General features: G+C 40.9%; 1 protein-coding gene across 1 annotated transcript in view; it reads left to right on the top strand.

Annotated features, from left to right (window-relative positions):
* LOC119850611 (RING finger protein 151-like) overlaps positions 1-23453 on the top strand; it is a 33754-nt gene that overhangs the window by 2003 nt on the left and 8298 nt on the right. Inside the window, exons 2-6 of the mRNA XM_038388940.2 lie at positions 9784-9905; positions 12346-12572; positions 13453-13592; positions 18446-18608; positions 20530-20650. Of these exons, the coding sequence (XP_038244868.1) occupies positions 12367-12572; positions 13453-13592; positions 18446-18608; positions 20530-20650 (630 nt within the window). The 5' untranslated portion in view covers positions 9784-9905; positions 12346-12366. The remainder of the gene's footprint in view (positions 1-9783; positions 9906-12345; positions 12573-13452; positions 13593-18445; positions 18609-20529; positions 20651-23453) is intronic.

Raw genomic sequence — 23453 nt, 5'->3', positions numbered from 1 at the left:
ATACAGGAGGTTATTGTTCCACTCTACTTGGCACTGGTGAGGTCCCATCTGGAGTACTGTCTCCAGTTCTGGACGACCACTCTAAGTAGGATGTGGACAAATTGGACAGAGTCCAAAGGAGACCAACAAAAATAAGAGGTTTAGAATTCCTGACCAATGAGGAAAGTGTAAAGAAACTGAGTCTTGAGGAAAGACCGTTAGTCCTGAGGGTGGGAAAAACAGCAAATTCACTGTTACTGGCCCTCATTTTAGACCAAAATTTGACACTATTTCCCCACAGTTTCTTATCCTTCTTATAAATTATGTAAGTCAAAAAATAAAGAATTATGAAATATTATTCTAAATAAGTGATTTGTCATCTTAAAGTTCCTGTAATAACTATTCTCTTGTGTCTCTTATTTTTGGGGTTTTATCCCACATTTAGATATCAGCATACTCAAAGCAATGACTATAAATAAGGATCAATATTCTGACTAGTTGGCACACATTCTTTCAATATACTATTACAATTATTCTCACATTGGGTTTACCTAGAAGATTTTGAAATGGTCACTTTTTCTTTTTAATAAATTCTGGTTTTAGGAATATAGCTGTTAGGCTAGGTATCAGAACTCAATTATTTCTCAGCACTATACACTTGCTTGCAATAATGCTTTTTTAAAAAATCTAAACTGCATCTTATGGTCTGGATATAACTTCAGTTAGTTAGATAAGAATGTTTCATCAGTTCAAGAAATTTGACCTTACCAGACTTCAGTTGTAATTTTTTTTTTACATAATATTGTATTGTTTTTGATTGCATTGATCTGAATATAAGATTTGGAGTAATCCTTTGCTTTAGAGGAAGAATAAAGCTGTGACCTTGTAAACTCATGTTAACTTACTGGCCTTGTTTTTTAGCTCCGCATAGAGTCTATTTGTTGTATTAAAAACATTGATTTGGATATATTTCTAAACCTCCCATTGAGAGCTCTGGGAACCTGCTTCTAACATCACAAATGTTTTGGATTCAAAGGTGTCTTTCCAAACACCTTCAGGAGGTAGTTTCAGTTGAAATACTGCACTCAGAAATACTCTGACAGGTCTCCTTGTTTTATCAAATAGAAAACTGAATAAAATTAAAGTAACTGAAAGCTAAAGTTTTTCTGACCGTAAATTTGAATTTAAAATCTTAATTTATTCTGCAATAATAAATGGGGGTCTAAAATCTCCATTCCATTGGGCCTGTGTCATTAGCGCTAAAGTATATAAAGTATAGCTTCAGAAGTGCCCTTGTTCAGAAATGTCACTTTTCAAAATTACATCAGGAAATGGACTCTTCCATTTCTTTCCACGGATAATAGAACACAAATGTACATAAGTAGTTTATTGACTTTACCAATGTTCATTGTCTCTGCTTCAAAGGTACTAATGCTCCAGGTGATGCCCTCCAGAAAGGGAGTCAAATATGTGCATGTGTTTTGAAGAAAAGGTTTCAAAGTGGTTTGGTGAAGAGGTCCTTTTCCTAGAGTTGTCACTGTCCTTCTCTGGACAAGATAGCTTACTTGTCTTGGCCTGGGTTTCCCCATGTGTGAAACGGGAATAAGGACACTTGGTTTCCTTTGTAAAACACATTAAGATGTATGAACGAAAAGTACTGAAAGAAAAACATTTAATATAAATAAAGTTTAGAAGAAAAATGAATTGAGTGGTTAGATTAAGGTGCCATAATTACAGCTACTGTACCATTCCAGGAGCTCTCAACACTGCAAATTGCTGAGCACCTTCAACTCCCTTTTTCCTCAATGGAAACACAGGGTGCTCTGTGCCTTCTAGAACTGGGTTTCGTGTTTGGTTCAGTTTGGAGGTAGTGTTCTAATTTATTTTAGAATAATTTTCAGAAGTATTTTTTTTTAAATATGAGATGTCATTAATGCCCTTATTGATTAGGAGCAAAAGAGAGCATAAAGTACATATTTATCCTGAGAGAGAAATTGATCCCACTGGTTGAATGAATTGTTGGCACCCGTTTAAAAAAACAGCAGTTAAATTTAAAAAACAAAACCCCTCTTAGGTGGATTAAATTTGACCTTTTTTAAGACTTAGAAGCTGAAATGCTGTAGCCTTAAAATATTTTACTTCCATGCCCTTTGGGCGGGAGGTTGGGGGTGGGAGGGAGCGCGGGCTCTGGGGGGGAGTTTGGGTATGGGGGGGTTGCAGGCTTTGGGCTTGCGCAGGGGTTCGAGTGTGGAAGGGTTGAGGGGTGCGGCGCTTACCTCAGAATGCTCTCAAAAGCGATTGGCACATCCCTCTGGCTGCGGCTCCTAAGCGGGGAGACCGGGGGCCTCCGTGCACTGCCCCTGCCCACAGGCACTGCCTCCGCAGCTCCCATTGGCCACAGTTCTTGGCCAATGGGAGCTGCAGAGTCGATGCTCGGGGCAGGGACAGTGCATGGAGACCCCGGCCCCTTAACATAGGGGCCGCAGAGACATGCCTGCCACTTCTGGGAGCGGCAGTGAGCCAGGACAAGTAAGCCTGTTCTTCAGCATGCTGGAGGCATGCCTCGGAGGGAGGGGGAGGAGTTTCTCAGCGGGGCCTGCAGACCTCCTGGACTCCCCCCAGGGATCCCTAGTGATCTGCGGACCCCAGTTTGAGAAACGCTGATCTAGACCATCCCTGACAGGTATTTGTCTAACCAGCTCTTAAAAATTTCCAATGATGGAGATTCCACAACCCTGCTACACAATTAATTCCAGTGCTTAACTACCCTGACAGGAAGTTTTTCCTAATGTCCAACCTAAACCTCCCTTTTAAGCTCATTGCTTCTTGTCCTAATAACCTTAGCAGTACTCCCCCATGTGTTAACCAATTGCACTACTGGAGCACTGAAGGATGACTTCCATATCCAGACAGTTCAAGTGGCTTTTCCTAACATAGGAGGATGGGATATCTGATGTGGAACTCCAGTTATCAATTTCTACATTACTTATTTGGCAAAAAAAAGTCTGTGAATCTAGAAAGTTGTAACATTGTTTCATGCTGTGAAAGTAACAGGGTGGATTTGATTTAAATCACTAGTCAGGAAGACTCTATTTAATCATGGTTTTTTACATAAAAGTGCATTCTTGTTGGTTGTTATAACCTTAATACGTAGTCTTCACAACTCAGAGATAGATGTAAGCTTCATTTTTAGAAGGTACACACTATACATTTTTAAACAATGATTTATTTTGAAAACTTTTCAGATTAGTTTTACAGCTACATCAGAAAATGAATGATTGTTTGCTTATTTCATTTATCAAAGGTAATTAATTGAAGCAGATAGTTCACCTCCCAATGACTTAATAAATATATCCTATTCAACAGGTTAATCATTAATATTTGGAGGATTTTCTTGCCATGCTGTATTAGGAAGAGAACATCACCAGACAGACATTTCAATTGTTTTATTTAACTAAAACAACATTAAGTATTCTGAATCTTTTTCTTCATCAGCAAACATATAATATTTTAACAAAACAAGCATATGTCCCTCACTTCTCACATTTATCTCCAGACTTCTTCTCCTTGTCCAGATGTATTCTGCCCCCAACAATCTTCTATTCATTGAACTTTTTGAAACTTTACACTTTTAGAGAGAGGTGAGGGATTGACTATGTGTACACAAATTTGCAGAGGGACAATAGAGTTGAGGTCTGTTATTTCTCACCTCTGTACATTATTTATTTATTTAAAAACATTTTTGCTGTTAACAAGCATGTTATCTCTGGAGACACAAATCCAAAGTTTGAGAACTGCAAAAGTAAGCATCTCTGATGGTATCTTCTAGACTGAGCACCGAATCCCATTGGGTAGATAGAAAGATTAACCAAAATAGTCTATACAGAAGCCTGTGGAACCGCATAAGATTGGGTCCCTAATCCAAGAACTATTGGAACTCATTTACAAAACTTTTCTTAAACATTACACAAATATATTGTCTCATACTATAGAACTAGTATTTATAATCCCTATTCCATGATGAGACATCTTTGAGCTAGAATGTATCTTAATTAAGACTATCTTTAGATAGGTTTCAGAGTAGCAGCCGTGTTATTCTGTATTCGCAAAAAGAAAAGGAGTACTTGTGGCACCTTAGAGACTAACAAATTTATTGGAGTATAAGCTTTCGTGAGCTACAGCTCACTTCATCGGATGTATTTTCCACTGAATGCATCCGATGAAGTGAACTGTAGGTCATGAAAGTTTATGCTCAAATAAATTTGTTAGTCTCTAAGGTGCCACAAGTACTCCTTATCTTTAGATAGATTTTTTCCTCAAAAAGCATTTTATCAAAAAAAATCTGATTTAAATAAAAAACTGATTTTTTTAACTTTTTTTTTAAAAAAATATTGATTTTTGTCCACCGTGGAAGGTAAACATCTCTTCTTGACCATGATGGATAGATGTTTGTTTCTAATCTCTCCAAATTTATCTACAAGCAGTAGGTAGTCCATTATTCTGTGTCAGTGCTCTCCATTCTATTGTGGTTTAAACTTTTTTTTTTTCTTCTCACCATTAATTTTCAATAATAAAAACTTACATGTGTTGCATTTCTGAATTTTATGAAAAGGTTTACTTGGGGGATAGAATAATGAGAATTGTGTCACCATATGGAGTTAAAATGGAATGAAAGAGTTGTCCTAAAATCAAGCTCATCTTTTTAAAATAAAATAAATTATATAAATATTTTAGAATATTTTCTATATTTACTTTTATTAATGTTTTTAGTTGCTGCTTATATTACTGACAGGCAATCAATGAAAAATCCATTTAGGCTTTTCAAGCCTGCAAACACAGAAAACACATTAAAAACAAATACAGTTTAAAAGAAATCAGTATCTACAACCATATTTTAAAAAAGTCCAAAATCATTAGTCAGTATGTTGTCCATTTTGTGTGTAAGTATTATAAAATCTGATAATTAGATTTATTTTTAATATGACTTTTGTAGTAGCGTCTGCACCTTCTCTAGACTAGACTCGGAACAAGAGGGTGGCAGGGGAAAGGATGTTAATGTTTTCATCCTTGATCAATTAATTAATGTGTCAAAAGGTAGCATGCCTTGTCCACACAAGGGCTTTAAAAGCACCTTCTTTTCCTAGTCTAGACAAGACCTATTTGGGGCCATGTCTGAACTGGGAAAACAGATTTTTTTAAAATGCGTTAGCTACCATGAAGAAGAGCTCTGTGCAAGTTCGAAAGTTTGTCTATCTCACCAACAGAAGTTGGTGAGGTATTAATAAAAGGTATTATCCCATCCACCTTGTCCTAGGGCTTGTCTACCCTTGAAACGCTACAGCGCTGCAACTGTGCTGCAGTAGCACTGCAGTGTAGACACTACCTACACCAATGGGAGGGGTTCATTCATCGGCATAGGTAATCCAACTCCCTGCGAGGTGGTAGCTAGGCGAAAGGCTACCACTGTCTACAGTGGGGGCTAGGTTGGCTTAACTTCATAGTTCAGGGGTGTGGATTTTGAACACCCCGACCAACGTAGTTGGGTTGGTCTAACTTTTTAGCAAAGACCAAGCCTTAGGGTATATCTACGCTTGCAGTTACAACACCGGCAGTTACATCGCCCCTCAGAGAGCGCTGAAGGGAAACCACTGCTGCGTGTTCACACTGTCAGCTGCCTCGCAATAGCGTGTTCACACTTGCGGCATTTGTATTGGTATTCAGAGTGGTGAACTCTGGGCAGCTATCCCACAGAGCATCTCTTCCTCTTTTGCTGCTAAGGGTTGTGGGAAGGCAGAGGGGGTCACGGGGCATCCTGGGTCCTGTCCCAATGCTCTGTGATGCATTGCTTCACATCCCAGCAGTACCTGTGCTTCCGTCCACATTTGGAGCCATCTTTCAACGGTTTGTGTACTGTGCGCTCTGCCTCTTCTGCAGGAATGGATCCTGCACTGTTGACCAATATGCTGTTCACTCTGATTAACACATCACGAGTGGCAGCGGAGTTATTCTTTAAACCAGTGGTTCTCAAACTAGGGCCACCGCTTGTCCAGGGAAAGCCCCTGGCGGGCTGGGCCAGTTTGTTTACTTGCCACATACGCAGGTTTGGCCGATCGCGGCTCCCACTGGCTGCCCTGTTGCTGGAGAAGCACGTGGCGACTGCACTGTGGAAGCTGGCTACTCCAGACTGCTACTGATTGGTCACTAACCAGTTTGGAGTGGGAAAGTCAACTGTTGAATTCCTGTTGACGGAAGCGTGCAAGGCCATTAATCTCATCCTGCTCCGAAAGACCGTGACTCTGGGCAAAATGCATGACATTGTGAAGGCTTTGCACAAATGGGCTTCCCTAACTGTGGAGGGGCGATAGATGGCACGCATATTCCATTTCTAGCCACCGAGTATGGAAGGGGTATTTCTCAATGGTTTTCCAGGCACTTGTGGATCACTATGGGTGTTTCACGGACATTAACGCAGGATGGTTCGGAAAGGTGTATGACACACACATCTTTCAGAACACTGGCCTGTTCAGGAAGCTGGAAGCAGGGAGTTTCTTCCTGGACCAGAAGATCACCGTAGGGGAAGTTGAAATGCCCATTATGATCCTGGGAGACCTACCCCTTAATGTCGTGGCTTATGAAACCATACATGGGGCACCTTGACAGCAGCAAGGAGCAGTTCAACAACAGGCTGAACAAGTGCAGAATGACTGCTGAGTGTGCTTTTGGCCTTTTAAAGGCCTGCTGGCACTGCCTATATGGGAGGCTGGACCTGGCCGATGATGATATTCCTGTGCTTATAGCTGCGTGCTGTATGCTCCATAATATTTGTGAAGGGAAGGGTGAAAGCTTCACTCAGGGCTGGACCACTGAGGCTCAGCACCTGGAGGCTGAATTTGAACAGGCAGAGACCAGGGATATTAGAGGGGCGCAGCACAGGGTGATAAGGATCAGGGATGCCTTGAGGCAGCAATTTGAAGCTGAAAGCCACTAAAATTTGCCCTGGAGTGCAGTGCTTGTAATGCTAGGAGGTGATTGTGATTGGTGCAGACAATGCACTGTGAAGGTGTAAGAAAGTTGCCTGTTGCTTTGTAAGGCTCTGTTTGCTTTCAATTAATGGAATAAAGATTGCTTTCAAACCAACACAGTTCTTTTATTAAAAAACAACGACTGGAGGGGAGAGAGAAACAAAAAAACACATCAGCACTGTGGGGGATGGGGGAAGGGAGGGTCCCAGGAGGAGGTGAGGTCCAATGATGGTTAAAGATTTGTGTATGTTCAGGTATCATATGCAACATTGTCCTTTGGAGTACAGTGCAGCGGGTACTATACTTCAGCAGGACTAAACTGCAGAGGGACGGTTGATGAGTGCAGTATTGGGAGTTCGCAGGGCAGGAGGGGAATGCAGCGGGTACATACTGGAGCCAGGAGTTGATAAGTGTGTTGGCAATCTCTGGAGGGCACATGGGAAAGAGTTTTCCAACAGCGACTGCAGGGGAGGGTGGGCATGGAGCTGCTCGGTTTTCAGTGCTAGTAGCGGCTGGAGTGTGTCCGCTTGGCGCTCCGTAACGTTTAAGAGCCGCTCCGTGGCTTCGTTCTGGTGCGCCACGTTCTCCTTTCGGTCCCTCTTCTCACTGTCCCGCCACTCCTTCAATTCTTGTTTTTTGACCGTGGAGTACATCATGACCTCACGCAGAAAGTCCTCTTTAGTTTTTCAAGGCCGCTTTCTAATTCTGCCAGCCATTCAGCTAGTGAAAACAAAGAGAGAGGCTGGGCTCGGCTCCCAAGCCATATCTATGAAGCCAAAATGCAACATTTTACAGAAGCAGTATTGTTTGCAACACAGAGACCCACTGGTTTAAAACACAGCCACTGTTCACATACGTATCACTAACTGGTTGACCCGACAGGCACTCATGAGCTACAAGCCCCCCAAAATGTTGAGTAACCTCAGGGCAGGGGAAATCAGTGTTCCAGGACTGTACTGTACACTGGACATGTGGCTCTTGGGGAAAGCCAGCACTGTGGGGGGGCTCTTATAATCATTCCTGTACCCACATTTTCCAGAGGCTGTGTTCATTATGGAAGATATCTCGCTTAGGGTTAGGGTTTCTGCGCACTATGTGGCGTGGCAGTGTGTACGCCTTGGGAATTATAACGCAGAAAGCTGCTTTACTGTGCAGAAACTTGCCAGTGTAGACAAGGCTTTAGTTACAATGAGTTAATTAACATGTTTATAAATGCCACTTTACACCTACCATACGACAGTAGTAATTAAAAATGTTTTAGGTATGAGCAGTTACCATGTTTTTAGAGGTGTTAAATTGTTTATACAGTAGATGCAAAATTATATTTTAAAATGTTAGCTAACATTTTCAAACATGACCTGTTTTTAGGCTTGGAAGAATTAGATTTTTATAGGTAAGTTTTGATTTCACTGTACACACACAAATGAACAACAGATATTTCCATTGGTAATTGAAATTTAAAGATAGGCAAAGTAAGAAAAATGGTGCTTGCAAACTTAGAGTTAGATTTAAGGATATTTACTCTGAATATTTTGACATGCAATGTTTACAGTTTGTGTTTTTAATGCTTTAATTTTTTGAATCTCAACAAATCTCTGTCATTAATAGGGCCCCACCAAATTCACAGCCATGAAAAATGCATCACGGACTGTGAAATCTGGTCTCCCCCTGTGAAATCTGTATATTATAGGGTAAAAGCACACAAAAGACCAGATTTCACAGGGGAGACCAGAGTTTCTCAAATGGAGGTCCTGACCCAAAAGGGAGTTGCGGGGGGGGTCACAAGGTTATTTTAGGGGGGTTGCAGTATTACCATCCTTACTTCTACACTGTCTTCGGAGCTGGGTGGCCGAGAACAGCAGCTGTTGGCCACATGCCCAGCTCTGAAGGCAGTGCCCCGCCAGCAGCAGCACAGAAGTAAGGGTGGCAATACTATACCATGCCAACCTTACTTCTGCGCTGCTGCTGGCGGCAGCTCTGCCTTCAGAGCTGGGCTCCCAACCAGCAGCTGCCGCTCTCCAGCTGCCCAGCTCTGAAGACACTGCGCCGCCAGCAGCAGCGCAGAAGGAAGGATAGCAGCCTCCCAAAAAAAAACCCCTGTAACCTTGTGATCCCCTCCCCAAACTCTCTTTTGGGTCAGGACCCCCTACAATTATAACACGGTGAAATTTCAGATTTAAATAGCTGAAATCATGAAATTTATTGTTTTTAAAATCGTATGACCATGCAATGGAGCAAAATGGACCATGAATTTGGTAGGGCCCTAGTCATTAAATAAGTATTGTTTGACCACCACATTCTTTCCCACAACTGAGAATATATAAATTTATTTTTTTAAATGCTTAAGCTACATAATTTTGGGCAACTGAAAATATAAATTAATAAAAATAAAAATCTTTCTGTCAAAAGTATAACAAAAATAAAGTATTGTAGTCTTGACAGGGCCCAGGAAAATAGGGGGTGTTTTTAAAAGCATGGTAAACATTTTTATTAATGCTTTTTTAACAACACTTAGCACCTAATGTAGATATGCCTTCAGTCTATGTATTGTTTTAAAAATGTATTAATTTAACACCTATTATGTATTTTTTCCAGTCTATATGAGCCATGGGTGACAGCAAGTTAAAGTGTTAAACATACTATAAAGTAACCTTTCAAATGCATGCCACTTTAAAGTTTAGATTTAATGTCTATGAGAATAGTAGTCTATTCAACAACTAGCTGTTTAAGCATGGGGATCTGTAACTTAGGAAACACAACAATTGATTCTGTTTCTTTTTAGTGTTCTTGTGGAAAGTAACACAAAGCAATGAAGAGATGATTTGGTACTGCTGTCTCCCCTGAAAACCAAAGCATTTATGTGGTAAATGCATGCTATTTATGTGAATTGAATTAAATTAAAAGGTAAAAAAAAAAAATATTTTTATAATTATAATGAATAAATATCTTTATTTAGACATTCGAACAACTTAGAAAATACTGTTTCATGAGGCTTGAGTGTGTTGCAAAAGTAATTTTTTATGATTAAGAAAAAATGTGCAGCCTAAAACATATGAAGATGGTTAATTACATAAAATAAGTATTTTTATACTCGAGCCACATCATCCTTGATAGAATTGTACTCAAGTACAGAAGCTTGTTACTTCTCTTTCATATAACTTTCAACTTAGTTTTAGGGCTACTGATCTTTTAAAACTCACATGTTTTATGGACAGAGCTGGTAGCACATGTCATCGTTACGGGGCTAGCGGCACCTCTTTCTCCTTTCTGGTCTTGCTCAGTTCAACCCTCTCAGGTGTCAGGCTGAAGCCTTTACCTATCCTAGGGTGGAATTCTGCAATTCTCTCATTATTAGACCTGGTCCTGAATTACAGTACAGACGGTATCAACCATGCTTACCCAGTAGGTCCAACTGACTTCTGATGCCTGTGGTCCTTCCTATCAAGGGTCTGTGACCAGGGGTATCCAGTGACAAAGCAGACTTCTTTAAGCCAAAGTATAGTTTATTATTAACAGTACAAACCATTTAAAGAAAAGAGATTTTTAAAACAGTCTACACACCTCTTACATAAAAGCTACCATGCCCTGATAGTACCTATACAGGACTAACTTCTTCAGATTCCTTCCCCCTTCCCGCCCCAGTGCTTGTGCTCTAGTTTGTTTCCAGAACCTCCCTTGAGAGAGAGCCCTTTTTAAACTGCTACAGTCTTTTTGATCTCTGCTGTCCATTGGCCTTTTCGTCTAATGGCTTTCATCTTAACAACCCTCAAAGGTTTGTGGAGAAGTGGCTTATCTTAAGCCATTCTATTTCTTTCCTGCGTGTTGCTCCATACAGTCCTTATTAAACTGAACCAAAATATTTATAAAGTAAACATCCCAATAACCCTGTCAACATACAGCATTCATAAATTTCAGAATAGCTCCACATCTGTCAGTGTTGGTTATAGTTAACATTGCCCACTAGACTTTCCATTTTAAGACCCTGTTTTCAGGTGGTTATAACTTTTCCAAACTTAAACCATTTGGGCTGAAATTTTCTATGCTGTGTGTGTGCCTCTGGCTGGTTTTTGGGCAAAGTTCAGCTAAAACAGTTCAGCCATTTTTTAGAAAGAAGTGAGGGAAAACTAAATTGTAACTATTTTTAATATGGGCAAAACATCTGTTTTATTGAAGAGCTCTCGCACCTCCATGCTTTAGAGCAGGGATTTGAAACTTTTTCGGGGAGGAAGGTCATCCTGGTGTCAGGGATGTGTCTTTTGCCATCACCATGAAAATATGATGTGGTTATCTGATTTAAAAAACTGCATCTTGCACGAACTCAGAGGCTTGTTAGAGTTTGTCTGTGAAACCAAAGATTCAAAACTGCCCCAGAACAAGCCTAAATAAAAGGAAAAACCCATGAAAACCAGAAAATATAAGCAGGGGGTAGGGTTTGAATTTCTGCACCAAGATGCTGGGTTGGGGGGGGTTCCATAAAAGAAACCCCATGGAGCACAGTTTAAAAAAAAAATAGGGCAGTTCATGAGACAAGTGGAAACACCTATAGGCTGTGGCTGCCTCAAAAAGCCAGCAAGAATACTTAGCAACCTGCACGGAGCATGCTTCAGTCCAGGGCTGCAGGGTCCAAGCAGAACTTTCTTTGTAGTTACTCTTCTTGGCTGTTTGCAGCTGCTGTGGTGCCATGTACAGAAGCTGAGGGCACCACTGCCTGTGCAATCTTAATTTGGCTCCTTGTACATATGCATTATGGTACAGTCTGTAAATACATGATCATATGCTATTTTTTCTAGACTCCCACCTCATTCAGTAAATGGGTTGTTATTAATAGTTCTTCTTACGAGTATAAGAAGAAACATACATCAAATTAAGTTACCTGTAGTTGACAGATGTACATAAAATCATATAGATAAGAAGTACTCAAGGGTGTTTAATTCTGTCAGTAAAAACATTGTTTTACAAATTTGCAGTTTTATACAAATAAAGGTAAAGAAATCAAGTTCTGACATTTGAACAACGTTTTTTCTGTAATTCATCTTTAAATTTTCAGTTACAGAATAAATCTTCAGTTATTCTCTAAATACTCTCAAAAACATTGTACAAATGCAGAATTAAACTGCTATCTTTCACAATGTCCACAAGAATCACATTTTGTAATAGAATTCAAAACGAGAGAGAACCTACTAAGTTAATCCTCTCTGTTTTTACCAATGTGTCTGCTTTCAAGATAGAAAGCTCTCTGGGCAGGACCTTTCTTTACTTTTGTGTATCGTGCAGCACCAAGCATTCTGTCAGTGCTAAATAATTAGTTATCAATCAGTTACTAATTGCTGTTTTAACATAACAGGTTGAAAGTCTGTGGAAAAGAATGGGTTATGATATTGAGCGTTTTGTTGGCTATGTTAATGAAGGACTTTTATGCTGTATATGCCGAGATGTATTAGAAGATCCTTTACAGGCTCCTTGTGAACATGCTTTCTGTACTGCCTGTATACATGGCTGGCTTGTTCATCACAATAACTGCCCTGAAGACAGACAAGCACTTGATATGTCTGTGCTACGACCTCTCTACAGGTACGTAACAAATCTGATTGTTGAAGGATTTTTCTAAAGCCTGGTTTAGGAAATTAGGTCAATATAACTATGTCACTCTGGGGTGTGAAAAATCCCACCCCTGAGCCACATAGTTAAGCTGACATTAGTCCCCATGTAGACACCATTAGGTGGACTGGAGAATTCTTCCTCCTGTAGGGAGGAAGTCCCGTCAGCATAGGTAGTGTCCACAACTGAAGCTCTACAGCGGTACAGCTGTGCCACTGTAACATTTTAAGTGTACACAAGCCCCTAGTTCAGGGGTGGACAAACTACGGCCTGGAGGCTGCATCTGTCCCTTCAGACGTTTTAATCTGGCCTTTGAGCTCCCGACGGGGAGCAGGGTCCAGGGCTTGCCCTGCTCCACATGTGCCGTGGCTCCCGGAAGCAGCAGCATGTCCCCCTGCTGGCACCTATGCGTAGGGGTAACCAGGGGACTCCGCACGCTGCCCCTGCCCCAAGTGCCACCCCCGCAGCTCCCAATGGCCGGGAACCATGAGCATTCATGGCCCGCCATACAATTTCCATAACCAGATGTAGCCCTCATGCCAAAAAGTTTGCCCACTCCTGCCCTAGTTAGTGCTAAAATCTTAGTTTTGTGACCTCTCAATAGCCATTCTTCATGAACTAATTTGCATGTTTAATTTTGAACCTTAATATTCCATTATCTCAGCTTTCACCACTCCCAAACCCCTTTCATCAAATGTAGTTATTTGAATGTTGAAATATTTTGAACGGAGCATTTGACTTTTTTTCCTTGTGGAAGGTAGAATCCCTGAAATGTGGCAAAAGTCAACACTTTTACAGTGTTGCAGGAGTTTAAAAAAGAAGAAACAACAAAGTAACTCTTTTCTGTATATAGATACATGAAAAATGATCTAAATCGACTTCAGCTTCATTGCAAAAACAGAGAGCGTGGTTGTGAAATGGTTTGTTCTCTAGAATCTATAGACAGACATGAGAGGGAATGTGAATACAGCCAGATACCCTGCTCAAATGCTGGTGAGTAAAGTTCAAAGTTGAGCCTTTTGTTCAGAAAATTTGTATCTGTCATACTTAATCACAGTAGGGTGGCAGCGATGGACATTGATTCACTTCTATGTTGAGTTCCACATTGTGAATTTCTGAGTTCTAGACCATGCTAGACCAAAAAGATTGAAGTAAGCTTTCTTTAGGCAGGCAGGTAGGTAGGTACTTCTGCTTGCACATTCTTATACAGACTCCTGTATTCCTATATGGCCTCTGCAATATGGTTGCTTCAGTTTAACAACCAAAGCAAAACAAAACAAGAGCCAAATAAAAATTAAAAAGATAATACCATGATCGGTGGTTGAGAATTTGCAGAAATTTTTTTAGACAGTGGATTTGCTCTCTGTTGTAATGATGATTGTCATCCATCATCAGTTTTTCCTTTTCATGTGAAAATTAACCAGAATGAATTTGAGTACTGGACCCCTAATTTATCAGAATACACAGCAGTGCGTGGGTTTTGCTTTCTGCCAACGTATGATTTTGTCTAATATTCAGCTTTTATTTACTCATCTGATTGTGTTTTTTTGCATGTGATGACTGAACCATCTTTTTGGCCAATTTAACATTTATTATATTAACAGTATTACACTATAACTTGCTGCATTGCTCCTTTTCCAGAAGGTATCTCAAACTTCAGCCAGTCTAGGTAGGGCTGAGTATGTATCTGATAAACTGCTGTTTGATGCTTAATATGGGACAAGAAATAAGGTTTTTTGCATTCTGCTCCCCGTTATGCTGCTGATGTGTTGCCTTGGGCAAGTTATTTACATTTGTGGGTTTCTTAATCTGTAAAATGGGAGTAATAGCTCTTTCAGAGAGGTGTTGTGAGTCTTGAGATCTTCCAGTGGAAGGTGATATGAAAGTGCAAAATATTTTTATTAAATTATATAGGTATATGTCTTAATCAGAAGTGCACACACTCTGAAACCTACCACTTGCAAGATTTTTATGGCACATTTTTGTTTGTGCTTGTAGCTATGCCATCTCTACTAGGTGATATTTTCTGCTTGTCCTTACCAGCCTGTCTGCAATACACTGCACTTGATCATGCTGCCTTTTATCTCAGGCTTGTCAGGTGGGCAACCCATTATTTGAAGTCAGAAATATGCACAACCTACTTACATGTACAATAAAAGTAAGAGTAAACATGTATACTATTACTACAGATTTCAGAGTAGCAGCCGTGTTAGTCTGTATTCGCAAAAAGAAAAGGAGTACTTGTGGCACCTTAGAGACTAACAAATTTATTAGAGCATAAGCTTTCGTGAGCTACAGCTCACTTCATCGGATGCATTTGGTGGAAAAAACAGAGGAGAGATTTATATACACACACACAGAGAACATGAAACAATGGGTTTATCATACACACTGTAAGGAGAGTGATCACTTAAGATAAGCCATCACCAACAGCAGGGGGGGGAAAGGAGGAAAACCTTTCATGATGACAAGCAGGTAGGCTAATTCCAGCTGTTAACAAGAATATCAGAGGAACAGTGGGGGGTGGGGTGGGAGGGAGAAATACCATGGGGAAATAGTTTTACTTTGTGTAATGACTCATCCATTCCCAGTCTCTATTCAAGCCTAAGTTAATTGTATCCAGTTTGCAAATTAATTCCAATTCAGCAGTCTCTCGTTGGAGTCTGTTTTTGAAGCTTTTTTGTTGAAGTATAGCCACTCTTAGGTCTGTGATCAAGTGACCAGAGAGATTGAAGTGTTCTCCAACTGGTTTTTGAATGTTATAATTCTTGACGTCTGATTTGTGTCCATTCATTCTTTTACGTAGAGACTGTCCAGTTTGGCCAATGTACATGGCAGAGGGGCATTGCTGGCACATGATGGCATATATCACATTGGTAGATGCGCAGGTGAACGAGCCTCTGATAGTGTGGCTGATGTGATTAGGCCCTATGATGGTATCCCCTGAATAGATATGTGGACAGAGTTGGCAACGGGCTTTGTTGCAAGGATAGGTTCCTGGGTTAGTGGTTCTGTTGTGTGGTGTGTGGTTGCTGGTGAGTATTTGCTTCAGATTGGGGGGCTGTCTGTAAGCAAGGACTGGTCTGTCTCCCAAGATCTGAGAGAGCGATGGCTCGTCCTTCAGGATAGGTTGTAGATCCTTGATGATGCGTTGGAGAGGTTTTAGTTGGGGGCTGAAGGTGATGGCTAGTGGCGTTCTGTTGTTTTCTTTGTTGGGCCTGTCCTGTAGTAGGTGACTTCTGGGTACTCTTCTGGCTCTGTCAATCTGTTTCTTCACTTCAGCAGGTGGGTATTGTAGTTGTAGGAATGCATGATAGAGATCTTGTAGGTGTTTGTCTCTGTCTGAGGGGTTGGAGCAAATGCGGTTATATCGTAGCGCTTGGCTGTAGACAATGGATCGAGTGGTATGATCTGGATGAAAGCTAGAGGCATGTAGGTAGGAATAGCGGTCAGTAGGTTTCCGATATAGGGTGGTGTTTATGTGACCATCGCTTATTAGCACCATAGTGTCAAGGAAGTGGATCTCTTGTGTGGACTGGTCCAGGCTGAGGTTGATGGTGGGATGGAAATTGTTGAAATCATGGTGGAATTCCTCAAGAGCTTCTTTTCCATGGGTCCAGATGATGAAGATGTCATCAATGTAGCGCAAGTAGAGTAGGGGCATTAGGGGACGAGAGCTGAGGAAGCGTTGTTCTAAGTCAGCCATAAAAATGTTGGCATACTGTGGGGCCATGCGGGTACCCATCGCAGTGCCGCTGATTTGAAGGTATACATTGTCACCAAATGTGAAATAGTTATGGGTCAGGACAAAGTCACAAAGTTCAGCCACCAGGTTAGCCGTGACAGTATCGGGGATACTGTTCCTGACGGCTTGTAGTCCATCTTTGTGTGGAATGTTGGTGTAGAGGGCTTCTACATCCATAGTGGCTAGGATGGTGTTTTTAGGAAGATCACCAATGGACTGTAGTTTCCTCAGGAAATCGGTGGTGTCTCGAAGATAGCTGGGAGTGCTGGTAACGAAGGGCCTGAGGAGGGAGTCTACATAGCCAGACAATCCTGCTGTCAGGGTGCCAATGCCTGAGATGATGGGGCGTCCAGGATTTCCAGGTTTATGGATCTTGGGTAGCAGATAGAATACCCCAGGTCGGGGCTCCAGGGGCAGGACAGGCCCAACAAAGAAAACAACAGAACGCCACTAGCCATCACCTTCAGCCCCCAACTAAAACCTCTCCAACGCATCATCAAGGATCTACAACCTATCCTGAAGGACGAGCCATCGCTCTCTCAGGTCTTGGGAGACAGACCAGTCCTTGCTTACAGACAGCCCCCCAATCTGAAGCAAATACTCACCAGCAACCACACACCACACAACAGAACCACTAACCCAGGAGCCTATCCTTGCAACAAAGCCCGTTGCCAACTCTGTCCACATATCTATTCAGGGGATACCATCATAGGGCCTAATCACATCAGCCACACTATCAGAGGCTCGTTCACCTGCGCATCTACCAATGTGATATATGCCATCATGTGCCAGCAATGCCCCTCTGCCATGTACATTGGCCAAACTGGACAGTCTCTATCTAAAAGAATGAATGGACACAAATCAGACGTCAAGAATTATAACATTCAAAAACCAGTTGGAGAACACTTCATTCTCTCTGGTCACTCGATCACAGACCTAAGAGTGGCTATACTTCAACAAAAAAGCTTCAAAAACAGACTCCAACGAGAGACTGCTGAATTGGAATTAATTTGCAAACTGGATACAATTAACTTAGGCTTGAATAGAGACTGGGAATGGATGAGTCATTACACAAAGTAAAACTATTTCCCCATGGTATTTCTCCCTCCCACCCCACCCCCCACTGTTCCTCTGATATTCTTGTTAACTGCTGGAATTAGCCTACCTGCTTGTCACCATGAAAGGTTTTCCTCCTTCCCCCCCCTGCTGTTGGTGATGGCTTATCTTAAGTGATCACTCTCCTTACAGTGTGTATGATAAACCCATTGTTTCATGTTCTCTGTGTGTGTGTATATAAATCTCTCCTCTGTTTTTTCCACCAAATGCATCCGATGAAGTGAGCTGTAGCTCACGAAAGCTTATGCTCTAATAAATTTGTTAGTCTCTAAGGTGCCACAAGTACTCCTTAACTATTACTACATTTGATCTCAGACTTTGAAGGCTTTTCACATCCCTAAATTATTTTAAATTTTTTCCTCCCTTGCTTTAGAACTGTAAATAAAATGTAATGGCCTCACAATGCTCCTGATTCCTTTTGTCCCCCACCCCTCAGGAGTCACGGCCCATTGGTTGAGAAATACTAGTCTACTAGTAGGTATGGCACAAGCGTAGTGGTGATGAGAAGTTGGTTCTAGTCCCAGCTCTGTTGTTGATTTGCTGTGTGATCTTGGAGAAGTTGCTAAGGTCCAAATTTTCTCTAACCTTGGGTGCCAAATTTTTGATACTCAAGCCTTGTCTAAACTGGCATTTTTCTTAATATCTCTAACCATTGCTGTTGGTGGTGGAGTAGGGCTGGTGGAGCATAGTGTAGGCCAACTGCCAGTATTTTTTCTACAATCCATGTCTTACATTAGTTTTACCACCAGTGTTAGCGCAATGATGGGAGACTTGAGCAAAAAGTTTTAATGTAGACAAGGCTTTGGGATCTATAGATGTATCTCTTCATACTGTAAGGGAATCACCTTGTTTTGACATATTCGCATGTGATCAGTTCTGTGCACTGTGGTTTGTTTGCTTGCTTGGGTGTTTTTGCCTGGAATGGACTATACTTCTGTTAATTGCAGTGATTGAATACTGTCTTAATTTATTGTTTCCCATTCAGGTTGTCCAGTTCAGATTGAACGACGTAACTTAGATGGCCATTTGGCAGTGTGTGAATACCGGAGCCGTGAATGCCCTAATGGTTGTGGTTACACCATTTTCAGAGCAGAAGACACGCAGCATAATTGTGTAGCAGAGCTAAGGACAGAAGTAGAACTGCTCCGGTAAAATACTACTTCTGTTTCCTGAGTATTTGTGTTTAACCTGGGCCTAAAATCACTGCACATAAAAGACAGTTCCAAGTACTAGCTCTGTTTAATTCTGATATCTAACCGATAATGTGTAAATCATTTGATATTAACTGGTAAGGATATTTTTGAAAAGCCATTACACACTTTAAACTCTTACTGTACTTTTTAGTCTGAGTTAGTTGAATTAGTTTGATTAGCCCAGAACCTTATGAATAGGGATTGCAATCATCCAAAATTATGTGATGGTTGCATGAAAGCGTGAAATATTTACAAAGAACTAGACTGAGTGCATTAAACCTTTTCACTATTTACCTTAGTCTGATATTGACCAAGAGCCAAATTATTAAGTAAGATTTATTATTTAAGATTTTTAAAACACTTTGGAGATGAAAAACTCTGATTATATTTGGCAGTTATAAAGTTATCAGAGATGAGAGGCTGGTGACCTACGAGTTCAAGCTTGTCCTTGTGCCTAAAATGCTGGAAAACTACTAATACTTATCAGTATATGTCCTTACCTTCTGTCTGTCCCCTTCTTTCTTCTTGCCTCTCTTCCTCTTCCAGTTTATCATTTCCATGATCTTCCAGCAGTTTTGTACCTCTTCCCACCCCATCCTGCTGGTACCTTCTCTCTTGCTCCTTTGGTCAGTGGAGGCCCCAGCTCTCCTGCACTTTGCTGGTGACCCAGGTTCAGTTCCTGGTAAGTGCAGCAGGAAACAAGTGAACTTTCCTGACACCAATAAAATGCCAAACTGCTGCTCAAAACTCAAAAGGTTAACTTGTTAATGTTTTAGTTTTGGCTATGGCTGTGTTTAATAACTAAATGATACTAGTTTCCTTCTCCCACAACTACTATCATTTCACATCCATGATAAACCAACAAGTGTTGATCCAAATGCTGCTAGATGGTATGCTATCCTGAGCTTAACCTGTAGCTCTCTGTATTATGTCCTTGTTTCAGAATTCCATTCTCCTTGGGTTAAGTGGAATGACACAGACTGAGACCCATTCATGCTTTGTATTTTGAGAAATGTATTACATTTCTCCTAAACTACTGCACAAAGTTACCATATATTCTTAAAATAAAATGAATCAAAATGAGTTATATGTTTGGATGAAAGGAAATAAACCATCCAAAGCCAAAAAAAAAAGTTAGTCTATAGCTTCTGGAATTATTTCAGAAACATCTATCCTGGAGTTCTGTATCGCTGCCCATTGCCATAGGATTTGCACACCAATTTGAGAATTTGAGAATCTCTGATATTGATGCCAGGAGTAGAACTTGCACATTCTATCAAGAGATTAAAACCCCTAAATAGGTACATACTGAGCAAGAATACTGTTTGTTGGTAAAACATGCTAAATATTTCATATTACCTCTGGAGAGCTGTGTAACACAAGACAATAGCAGAGCTTCAATTTAGGACTAAATTTGGGCAAATCACGAATTTTTGGGGTTCATTGGCAATTCCAAATTTTTTTTAAAAACTTTCATTTTGTTTTTGTTTTAATTTTGAACATTTTTTAATGTTTTTTAATTCTTTTAAATAAAATTTAAAGAAAATTTCTAAAGAAAAGGTAGTTTAAATGTTTCAATTTTTCTGTTTAAATCTAGAAAGTGTCTAAATGAAACATTTTGATTTTGGGGGGAGAATTTGCTTCAGTGTTTCTTTTTCTTTACCAAAGCAACTCAGTGAAATCAGCATGAATTTGCAAAATCTTTTGGTGTTGCTGAATCTACATTTTTTCTCCTGAGGAAAAAAGTGTTGGTCAAAAAATTTCACCCAGTTGTATTCGGGATTGATGTGGCTGTTTGGCAGCAGTAGTTCACTCTGATACTTAAAAGTCACAGGTATAATGGTTAGGTTTAAAAAGGAAAAATACACTTTTTTAGGTCAGAAATGATCTGCAGAGTGGAGGAGGCAAAGCATGAAATGGAGTCCAGATTAGATTCACAGAGAAGGCATATGGTTCAAAAAGAGAGTCTTCTGCAAAATGAAATTGAAGAACTAAAGGTAAATAAGTTCCAGTGTCATTTGTGGAAATGTGTTTTTGTTTTCTTCCCCTCTCCCAACAGTCTAGCTTTTTTGCTTTTTCAAGTAATGGGGAGGTTGTTTTCCTAATTCACTATAGAAGATACAGTCCTACATTCCAATGGTCTGAACTTTTCCTTTTCAAATAATTGCAGTGTCGTGGCCTGGTAAAGCTCCCCTGCTGGACACTCACCAGTTTGATGTTTTGGGCACCCAAATGAGGCCGTGTGCATTTAAGCTTCCCTGGGTCTCAGTAGACTCCAACACAGTCTCTCTCTTGACCTTTCTGGCACAGGTTTTCTGTTAGTTACCCCTTAGGAGAATTGGAATCTAGGGGTCCGGCTACCCTAGGCCCCTACAAGTAGTGCTGACCCCAAGATATCCCAGTATATTAAGCACATCCTTGCTCACAGTTACACTTTATGGGCACTCTAGCAGACACTTCAACTCTTTAGAGACACGTGATAATTGAAACACTCACAAAGTAGTAAATTTCTTACTTATTGATAATTTCTTTTCTGCTAGCAGCATCTCCCACAATTATAAGATGTATGGGTAGTCCCCTCCTGACTGCAGTTTGTGGAGGCAGTTCAAAAAAGTAGCACAGCCTGTGCGAGCCATGCCCCCTTATCCAGCCTGCTGACAGATGATTCATTCCAAAGCAGTGTAAAAGCTCGTAGAATATGATTAGTAACAGTAACTTCAGTGCTAGACAACGTGGGCTACAGCCTATAAACATAACTATCAAAATTAAATACTGTCTACTGGCTAGGAAGCCAACCAGGAAGGGTAGAATTGTGGGAGATGCTGCTAGCAGAAAGGAAATTAACAGGTAAGAAATTTACCATTCTGCAGCTCAGTATCTCCCACAATTCTGATATATATGGAAATTAATAAACAATGAACAGAAATAAGGGGGGATAAGACAAAAAAAGAGAGAGAAGATCCCCCTTGAGTTAATTGCCCAAAATGGCAATGCTATTCCTGGCCCAATGCCTGCAACACCTTCCTGCCAAAGAAGACCTCCACAGAGAACAGAAAGTCAATTTATAGTATCTGCTAAATGTGTTAACCTATGACCATATTGCTGCCCTGCAGCTCTCAGCGGTGGAAGCACAAGCTCTTTCCACCCACAAAGTCATCATAGATATTGTGGAGTGTGCCTTGATGTCTTTATAATGCATAGCTTGATCCATCTAGCTAATGATAGCTTGAATACCCTGTGCCCTTGGCACTTCGGATGAAAGGAAACAAATTAGGAGCCTGATCTTCTTGTCAATTTGGTATGCTTGGCATCATCGTTAGTGCTCTTCTAATGTCTAACGTGACACAGCTTTTCTGTCGGGAGCTGTGGCTTTGTACAGATTGAAGGGAGGACAATCTCCTGTGTGGCATGAAAAGATGAATTCACCTTCAGCAAAAAACGATTCTAATATTCTTAGTAACACCTTGACATCATGAAACACCCAGTGGCATTTCTGCATGGCTAAAGCTGCCCGTTCAGAAACTCATCTAGTAGACATAATGATGACCTGAAAAAGAGTTTTGATAGATAGGTGGAATGGAGATATTGATGTCAGTGGCCCAAAAGGATGTGTAGTTAGGCCTTTGGAAAGACTGGTTTAACCACAAGTTTAGTCAGTCAGAGTACTCCTGAGATATGAGAGTTCTCTGTCAAGGAATCAGAGGATGTGGTGAATAGGACATTCCTACAGCTGACACCAAGCACTATGGAGCTGGTCCCTTGTCTGTGCCTTTCTGAAGAATGTCCAGACTAAGTGGGATATCAGGATCCTTTGGATTTTTGTTGTTAATGATATCACAAGCTAAACCTAGTTCAGATAGAGGAATAGGTCTTTAGAGTTGAATCTCACCGGGAGGAGAATATTGTTCCATCTCTTTGAAGGGTAGTTCTAGTGTGGCTAATGCTTCCTTTTTGATAGCAGGCTATCAGTTGTAGATGCTCTAGATAGAGTAAGGGGGCCTTGTTATAAGATGGCTGGTCTCACTGGTAGCTACAGTGGTAGTTCCAATTTCAGTTCTCTCTGATCAGAGAACCATGCATCTGCTTGGCCAGCATGGTGCTAGCACTGTGACCTTTGCTGCTTCATGTCTTACCTTACTTTCTGGATCACCTTTTTTAGAAGTGGGAAGGCATATAGAAGGCCTTGCGGCCATATGTGCAAACAAACAACCATCCCCAGAGATTTGGGGCCTGCTTCCCTGATGAAGTACTTTGGCTGCCTTGTCTTCTTGTGTTTGGCAAATAGGTTGATTGCCAGAAGGATGAACTTCTGCAAAATCCTATTAAAGATTTTCTGATTCAGGCACCACTCTGAGTTGTTGATGGTACATCTGGTGAGTCAATCTGCCTTTTAGTTCAGCTATCCTTTTGTGTGTTTTGCTGTTATGGAGTTCTCTGGTCATCACTTCTGTGTGTAGAGTTATATTCATTGTTTCCACTTGATTGTTGACAGATGGCACAATGGTCATGTTCGCCAACCGGATCAAAATATTTTCATCCTCTAGGTAGTTCTGGAACCTCCATTGGGCTAGCTTGAGAGCTCTGAGCCTCAACAGGTTAATGCTCTGGTTCCTTTCACCTGGGGTTCCAGGTGCTTTGCACTGTTCTGTTCCCCTGATGTGCTCCCCATCCTGTCAGGCTGGCATTGGCTGTGAGTACTTATGGGTCTGGAAGGCATATGGAAAATCCCTTGCAGACATTCTCTGGGATTGTCCACCATTTTAGAGAGTTCATCATCTGGTTGGGAACTGATCTTGCATG

Source organism: Dermochelys coriacea, chromosome 2 (genome assembly GCF_009764565.3).
Source record: "Dermochelys coriacea isolate rDerCor1 chromosome 2, rDerCor1.pri.v4, whole genome shotgun sequence".
In the NCBI taxonomy this organism is placed as follows: Eukaryota; Metazoa; Chordata; order Testudines; family Dermochelyidae; genus Dermochelys; species Dermochelys coriacea.
This window is presented reverse-complemented; position numbering and strand designations above follow the sequence as displayed.